General features: G+C 44.2%; 1 protein-coding gene across 1 annotated transcript in view; it reads left to right on the top strand.

Annotated features, from left to right (window-relative positions):
• The first annotated feature begins 3228 nt into the window (after positions 1-3228).
• TET1 (tet methylcytosine dioxygenase 1) overlaps positions 3229-8922 on the top strand; it is a 150885-nt gene continuing 145191 nt past the window's right edge. The window contains exon 1 of the mRNA XM_012801304.1: positions 3229-5136. Coding sequence (XP_012656758.1) covers positions 3229-5136 — 1908 coding nt within the window. The remainder of the gene's footprint in view (positions 5137-8922) is intronic.

Raw genomic sequence — 8922 nt, 5'->3', positions numbered from 1 at the left:
GTCTCAAAAAAAAAAAAAAAAAAAAAAGAAAAAAGAAAAAAGAAAAAAATAAAAGATTGTTTAAAATGAATAAATACAGCTTTTTGAAAAACGTCACATCAAAGCCGGACATGGTGGCTCACCCCTGTAATCTTAGCCCCCAGGGAGGCTGAGGCAGATGGATTGCCTGCGCTCACAGGTTCCACACCAGCCTGAGCCAGAGTGAGACCTTGTCTCTGAAAATAGCTGGACATTGGGCGGCACCTGTGGCTCAAGGAGTAGGGTGCCAGCCCTGTATACCAGCTGTGGTGAGTTTAAGCCAAAAACTGCAACAACAACAAAAAAAAAAGCCGGGCATTATGTTGTGTGTCTATAGTCCTAGCTACTTGGGAGGCTGAGGCAAGAGAATTGCTTGAGCCCAAGAGTTTGAGGTTGCCGTGAGTTATGATGCCATAGCACCCTACCAGGGAGTGACAAAGTGAGATTCTGGGCTTGGCGTCTGTGGCTCAAGTGGCTAAGATGCCAGCCACATACGCCTGAGCTGGCGGGTTCTAATCCAGCCTGGGCCCATCAAACAACAATGACAGCTGCAACCAAATAGCCGGGCATTGTGATGGGCACCTGTAGTCCCAGCTACTTGGGAGGTGGAGGCAGGAGACTCGCATGAGCCCCGCATGAGGCCAGGAGTTAGAGGTTGCTGTGAGCTGTGATGCTACAGCACTCTACCCAGGGTGACAGCTTGAGGCTCTGTCTCCCCCAAAAAGAAAATTTGAAAAAGAAAAAACTCACATTGCCCCATTTTTTCTCATTTTGTCACAACTGCTGATCACTTTGTGATCATTCTACACCATGCTTTCTCACAAATTCGACAACCTGTCAACTAGTCTCAACTATTCTGTTGTCATACTCTTTTCTTCTTATTATTCTTACTAATTAAATAGAGGTAGGGTCTTGCTCTTTCTGCCTGGTCTCAAATTACTGAGCTTAAGAGATCCTCCTATCTTGGCCTCCCAGAATCCTAGAATTACAGGTGTGGGCCAGGTGACCTGCCTGTTGTTACACTCTTAATTTTGTGGTTTTTAGAGAGACTACTGATAGATTAGTATAGTGAGCTTCATTTATACTTCCTATGTGCTCATAGTTTTGGGTCTGGTAAGCAATGTGAGGAGACTCACAGGCAGTTGGTGATAGCTGTAGGTAAACCCTCATTCATCTTCTCTTTTCTTATGTCGCACATAATAGTTGTTTTCCTAATATGCTTTACTGTTCTAATTATCTTATTTTCTTCTTAATTCCAATTTCCTTGCATAGGAAGGAAATTTTCTTTATAATAAGACTGTTGGGACCCTTGGTAAAAGGAGTTTTAGAAGTAGCAGGCTTTGGATTAATTCAGGTGAAAAAGAAAACATTTCTGGGTGTCAGCAGTGCCTCACACAGAGTAGGCCCACAAGTGATATATTTGTTGGACCTTTGAGTTTTATTTGTAATCTAGTTGTCAGTAGATTTTATGCTGTTTTTGTGCTTGTGAAAAGCTCAAGTTTGTGGGTTAATTGGAATGTGGGAGTAGATAGAGTTTCTTGGATTATATAAGCCTCTTGCTCTGGCTTGACTAGCTTTACAGATGATACTTCTGCCTATATGGGGATGTGCTCAGGAGAGTGATAATTTTTAAAGTCTCCAAATTTGGGTTAGGCCTGGCTTCTTATACTTGCAGTCCTAGCACTCTGGGAGGCTGAGGCAGGTGGATCCTTTGAGCTCAGGAGTTCAAGACCAGCTTAAGGGCAGCACCTGTGGCTCAGTGGGTAGGGCGCCAGCCACATATCTGAGGGTGGTGGGTTTGAACCTGGCCCCAGCCAAACTGCAACCAAAAATAACCAGGCGTTCTGGCAGGCACCTATAGTTCCAGCTACTTGGGAGGCTGAAGCAAGAGAATTGCCTAAGCCCAGGATTTGGAGGTTTCTGTGAGCTGTAATGCCATGGCACTCTACCAAGGGTGACAAAGTGAAACTCTGTCTCCCAAAAAAAAGACCAGCTTGAGCAAGAGTGAGAGCCCAGCTCTACCTAAAATAGGGGAGGAAAAAAAAACCCTAGCCGGGCGTTGAGGTGGGTGGCACCTGTAGTCTCAGCTACTTGGAAGTCTGAGGCAAGAGGATTGCTTGTGCCCCAAGAGTTTGAGGTTGCTGTGAGCTATGAAGCCATGGCACTCTACCCAGGGCAACAGAGTTAGGCTCTATCTCAACAACAAGCAAAAAAAGATAGAGATTTAAGCTTTAAATATGTATATAACTACAACAGATTTGGTTTCTAATGTAGAGAAACCACCATTCTTACCTTACTTGAAGAACTTTATCAACTTAATCTTTTGTTATAGTAATTAGAGGAGCAATATAATGAATCCAAGGTTTAAGGGATACTTTAGTAGTTTTGAGGCCTATTATATATTTTTTTGCTGCAGTAAACATTCTCAGTTCCCTATTTTTAATTATTATTATTATTTTGTAGAGACAGAGTCTCACTTTGTCACCCTTGGTAGAGTACCTTGGCGTCACACAGCTCACAGCAACCTCCAACTCCTGGGCTTAGGCAATTTTCTTGCCTCAGCCTCCCGAGTAGCTGGGACTACAGGCACATGCCACAACGCCCGGCTACTTTTTTGTTGTACTTTGGCCAGGGCCGGGTTTGAACCCGCCACCCTCTGTATATGAGGCTGGCATCCTACTCACTGAACCACAGTCACTGCCGTTAATTAATTATTAATAGTAAGTATTGTTGACTGGGCGCAGTGGCTCAGGCCTATAATCCCAGTACTCTGGGAGGCCGAGGCAAGTGGATTGCCTGAACTCTTGAGACCAGCCTGAGCAAAAGTGAGACGCCATCTCTAAGAAAAACTAGCCGGGCATTGTTGGAGGTGCCTGTGGTCCCCAGTACTTGGGAGGCAGAAGCAAGAGAATCTCCTGAGCCCAAGAGTTTGAGTTTACTGTGAGCTAGGACACCACAGCATTCTACTCAGGGCACAGAGTTAGACTCTGTCTCAAAAATATAAACAAGAAAAGAAAAGTATTTTATTTCAAATAGAAGAATGCACAGAAAAAAAGTCTAATTTCTGTGATTTTTTTGTTTTTTTCAGACCAAAACCTTGTGTGACCGAGCTCAACAGCAGTACATCCAGATTCTCTTCAGAAGTGAGACTTTCCGAAGGACCAATGACTCTGTCTCCCGTGCCCTTTCATTTCTTCCTACTCTGTAGCTATGTCTCGATCCCGCCATGCAAGGCCTTCCAGATTAGACAGGAAGGAAGATGTAAACAAAAAGAAAAACAGCCAGCTAAAGAAGATTTCCAAGCCAGCCAACAAAAACGTGGCATCAGTCAAGACTTTAAGCCCTGGAAAATTAAAGCAATTCATTCAAGAAAGAGATGTTAAGAAAAAAACAGAATCTAAGCCACCTATTCCAGGCAGAAGCCTTCTTACAAGAGCTGGAGCAGCACGAATGAATTTGAATAGGACTGAGGTTCTTTTTCAGAACCCAGAGTCCTTAACTTGCAATGGGTTTACAATGGCTCTCCGAAGCACCTCTCTTAACAGGCGACTCTCCCAACCCCCAGTGGTCCCAGCCAAATCCAAGAAAGTTCCACCTTCTAAGGATTTAGAAAAGCAACACAATTGTGATTATAAGGTACTCGCTGACCTGGGAGTAAAGCACTCAGAAAATGATTCAGTCCCCATGCAAGATACCCTAATCTCTCCAACTATAGATAATCTAATCTGTGTACAAAATGCCTCCTTAATTAAAGGTGAGAGCCAAGAGGCAACCCAATGTTGGTCCCAAAGTGTTGAAGACTCCAAAATCAGTATCCCCCTTCACAGTGGCCCTGTAACAGAGATCCTTTCTGGGCCTTTAAAAGGGACATGTTGTGAAGGACTATTTTCTGAAGAGACGTGGAACGATACCAGCGGTCCCCCTAGAGTGTTTCCTCAGGACACTGTGTGTGCTTCTTTACCCCAAAGAGCAGCTCCCAAAGTTACCTCTCAAAGAAACACCAGCATTCAGTTAGAAGACTTGGGTTCACGAGTAGAATCTCTTAAGTTGTCTGATTCTTACCTGGATCCCATCAAAAGTGAGTATGATTGCTGTCCCACCTCCAGCTTTAATAAGGTTATACCTGAATTGAACCCTAGAAACTGCTTATCTATTGGTGGATCTACATATCCTACCTCTGTAATGAAATTCTTCTTAACAGGCTCACAACAAGAAATCCTTGGTGCTAAACCAGATCATCAAGAGGCCTTCAAACCTACGGCAGATCAACAGGAAGTTCCTGATAACACCTCTGTCCTAGGGCAGGCCTTTGGTGCTATCCCACATCAATGGGAATTTCCTGGTGCTAACCTAGTTCGTGGTGAGGCTCTGGGTGAGAACCCAGACCCACCAGAGATTCCTGGTGCTATTCCAGTACAAGGAGAGATCTTTGGTACTATCTTAGACCAACATGAAACCATTGGTGCGGGTAGGGGTGCTGTCCCAGACCTGCCTATCTTCCTTCCTGTTCCTCCAATCACAGTTGCTACCTATAATGCTCCTCCCAAATGGCTTGAGTGCCAGAGCACTGTCTCATATGGGCTTGAGCTCCAGGGTGCTATGCATATTTTGCCTTTGGGCTCAGGACACACTCCTCAATCATCATCAAACTCAGAGATAAGTTTGGTACCTCCAGTAATGACTATAAGCAATGTGGAAAATGAGAAGCAGGTTCAGATAAGCTTTTTGCCAGCAAATACTCAGGGGTTCACATTAGCCCCTGAGAGAGGATTCTACCACAATTCACTGGGTATTGCCCAACTCTCCCAGGCTAGCCCCAGCCAATCAGAAAGAGACACCTCCGGGGTCAGTATGACCAGCATGGTTGATGTTGTCAACACCACAGTGGTATCAATGCCAGTGTCACTCTCCAGTACCTCCTCTTCTTCCTACACAACTTTGCTACCTACTTTGGAAAAGAAGAAACGAAAGCGATGTGGGGTCTGTGAACCCTGCCAGCAGAAAACCAACTGCGGTGAATGTACTTACTGCAAGAACAGAAAGAACAGCCATCAGATCTGTAAGAAGAGGAAATGTGAGGAGCTGAAAAAGAAACCATCCGTCATTGTGCCTTTTGAGGTAAGCAAATAGCCAAAGGGCTGGGAGACACCTGTGACACTTGGTACAGTGATCTGTGTGGAGATGAGTTACTTCAGTATCATGTCCTTTACTTGGGTAAAATGTTACTTGAAGTTATCATTAAGAATTTGTGGACCTACCTGAATCCATCATTTGTGTGGTGATGCCTTAACATATTTTTAGAATTTGTCCCAGAAAACTAGAACATAGAGTTTTTCCATTATAGGAGTTGATGGAAACAGAAATTATATGAAATGTGGTTTTGCCAAGATTTCCACTATACCTCATTTTGGCTAGTAGCATGTCTTTCTTGGAAGTTAACAGATTTAAACATTAAGAGTGGAACGAATATATTAATTCCCTCGAAGCCCCTCAAACCAAAAGAATTAAATTTCTTTCCTTTTGAAAGAGTAAAACCATCTGCATTTTTAATCTTGAAACTTTGTGTGGTGCGTGGGAGGCCTAATAATAATACAGCTTTCAACTCAACTTATGGCTAATGATTTCTACCTATGCTACATATCTTGCAACATTATTAGGATTAAATAAAAATGATTTTGGAACTTCCAAACTAACATACAAACATTAGTCCTTATTGTTACATTTTGTGAATCTAAGGTAATAAAAGTATCAATTGATTTAGAATTTATTAATTGGTTTTTCTTTGAGACAGAGTCTCACTATGTTGCCCTGGTAGAATGCCATGGAGTCACAGCTCACAGTAACCTCAAACTCTTGGGCTTAAGTGATTCTCTTGCCTCAGTCTCCCAAGTAGCTGGGACTATAGACACCCGCCACAATGCCCAGCTGGTTTTGTTGTTGTTGTCATTGTTGTTTAGCAGGCCTGGGCTGGATTTGAACCTGTTAGCCTTGGTGTATGTGGCTGGCGGCCCTTCCCACTGAGCTACAGGTGCCTCCCAAGCAGGAGGGTTCTTGAATCTAGGAGTTTGAGGTTGCGTCAAGCTAGGCTGACACCAGGGCACTCTAACCTGCAGCAACAATGTATAATAATGTCTGGAAAAAAAGAAAAACAGCAGCAAGACTTACTAGCAATATCTCTATCAGGGAGATCGCCCTTGTAAGCTGCTGAATTATGATATTGGTAACTAACATCTTTGACCTAACGCTCTATCTCTAATGGGCATAAACATTTGTTCTCTTCTTCCTCAAACGTTTTTTTTCTCTTGCATTACGTGTTTGGTTAATGGCTTATGGCATGGTCATCCCAAATAGAACATCTGGTCATCTTTGATTCCTTTCTCTCTCACCATCTAGATTCTCTTGTTCAAGAGATGAGTTCTCCTGTGTCTCCATTTTCTTGGCCACTGCTATAGATGAAGCCTTTGTCTCTTAGTGAGATATTTTCAGGGTTCCCTTTAATATCAGCATACTTTGTTTTGTTCTTAGAGACAAGGTCTTGCTCTGTCGCCTAGACTGGAGTATAGTGGCACCATAATAGCGAACTGCACCCTCAAACCACTGGGCTCATAAAATCCTGGGTAGTTACAGGCATGGGCCTCTGCACCTAGCTAACATTTAAAATTTTTTTTTTAGAGACAGAGTCTCACTTTGTCACCCTGGGTAGAGTGCTGTGGCATCACAGCTGATAGCAACCTCCAGCTCTTGGGCTTAGGTGATTCTCTTGCCTCAGCCTCCCTCATAGCTGGGACTACAGGCGCCCGCCACAATGCCTGGCTACTTTTTTTGTTGCAGTTTGGCCGGGGCTAGGTTTGAATCTGCCATCCTCGGTATATGGGGCCAGCGCCCTACTCACTGAGCCACAGGTGCCGCCTAGCAACCTCCAACTCCTGGGCTTACTGCAGTTCTCTTGCCTCAGCCTCCCAAGTAGCTGGGACTACAGGCACCCTCCACAATGCCCAGCTATATTTTTGTTGTTGTTGTTGCAGTTGTCATGGTTGTTTAGCAGGCCTGGGCCAGGTTTGAACCCGCCAGCCTCTGTGTATGTGGCTGGCACCTTAACAACTCAGCTATGGGAGCTGAGCCCTTTGACTTTTTTTTGTCTCTGTATCTGAACTATTTTAGATAGCCTGTGGCAGGTCTTGTTAACCAGTCATGAAGTCCTTCAGCTTTATTCTTCATTATTGACTTGAGCTTTTTCTTGGTTCTTTACTTTTTTTTTTTTTTTTTTTGAGACAGTCTCACTATGTCGCCCTCAGTGGTGTCAAAGCTTATATCAACCTCCAACTCTTGGGCTTAAGCGATTCTCCTGCCTCAGCCTTTCAAGTAGCTGGGACTATAGGCGCCTGCCACAACACCCAGCTAGGTTCTTTACGTTTTCATAAAAAATTTTGAATTGGCTTGTAAATTTTCATTAGAACACACTGCTGGGATTTTGCTTGTGAGATGTTGAGTTTATAGATTAATTTGGAAAGATTAACATTTCTTTCTTTTTTCTTGGACACAAAGTCTCACTTTGTCACCCTGGGTAGAGTTCTGTGGTGTCACAGCTCATAGCAACCTTAAACTTTTGGGCTCAAGCAATTCTCTGGCCTTAGCCTCCCAAGAAACTGGGATGATAGGCACCTGCCGCAATGCCTGGCTATTTTTATTTCATTTTATTTATTTATTTTGTAGAGACAGAATCTCACTTTATCACCTTTGATAGAGTGCCATGATGTCACAGCTCACAGCAACCTCCAACTCCTGCACTTAGCCAATTGTCTTGCCTCAGCCTCCTGAGTAGCTGGGACTACAGGCGCCTACCACAACGCCTGGCTATTTTTTTGTTGCAGTTTGGACAGGGCTGGGTTTGAACCCGCCATCCTCAGTATATGGGGCCAGCACCCTACTCACTGAACCACAGCCCTTTTTATTTTATTTTATTTGTTTTATTTATTTGGTTTTTTTGGAGTCAGTCTCATTCAGTTGCCCTGGGGTTGAGTGCCTTGGCATCATAGCTCACAGCAACCTCAAACTCTTGGGCTCAAGTGATTTTCTTGCCTCAGCCTCCCAAGTAGCTGGGACTACAGGCCCAGCTGGCTCCACAACGCCAGGCTATTTTCTTGTTGCAGTGATTGTTGCGTCAGTGTTGTTGCAGTGTGGCGTCAGTGTTGTTGTGATTGTTGTTTAGCTGGTCCCGGCTAGGTTTGAACCTGCCATCCTTGGTGCTTGTGACTGACGCCCTAACCACAGTGCTACGGGCACTGAGCCTGTTTTGTAGTTTTTAGTACAGAGTTATTTCACTAGGTTTATTCATATGTGTTTGCTATGAAATAACTTAGGAGACCTGGAAAAATAGAGTCAGACCCCCACTTAGGTTAATTAATTGGTAATTTATTTTACCTGCCGCAGGGGCTGCTGTTCCAAGAGACAGTCAGCAGCCCAGGTGTGAGGGTGAGTTGCCTTTTATAGGCTTTGGGCAAGCATATCACAGAAGCAAAACATGGCTGGTTAAGGGGGGTTACCACTTGGGTAGTCACGGATACAGCAGTGGAACAGTAATTAATACAGCTTCAGTTGACAATGGATGCATCTCATATCACAATGGTTATGGTTATACAACAGTAATTAATCAAGTCTTGGTGAGTTTTCCACCATTGTTCATCTACTGAGAACTTGGGGGGTTTTGTGAAACTTGGGGGTTCTGTGAAACTTGGGACTTTTCTTCCTTGTACCTGAAGCTTGTTCTTGGCAACCCTAGGGGGAAGAAGGGGGCCTGGGAACGTGGCTGGGAAGCGCTCTCAGCCACCCTGGGGGAGGAGGAAGAAGGAGGGAAATGGGCTAGAGAGGGCAAGGGGAACAGGTGAGGGTGGTGGAGGGGAACAG

This window comes from Otolemur garnettii, unplaced genomic scaffold (genome assembly GCF_000181295.1).
Source record: "Otolemur garnettii isolate 467f Iridium unplaced genomic scaffold, OtoGar3 scaffold00008, whole genome shotgun sequence".
Classification (NCBI taxonomy): Eukaryota; Metazoa; Chordata; class Mammalia; order Primates; family Galagidae; genus Otolemur; species Otolemur garnettii.
The sequence above is the reverse complement of the archived record's forward strand: the minus strand, read 5'-3'. Positions and strand labels throughout refer to the sequence as shown.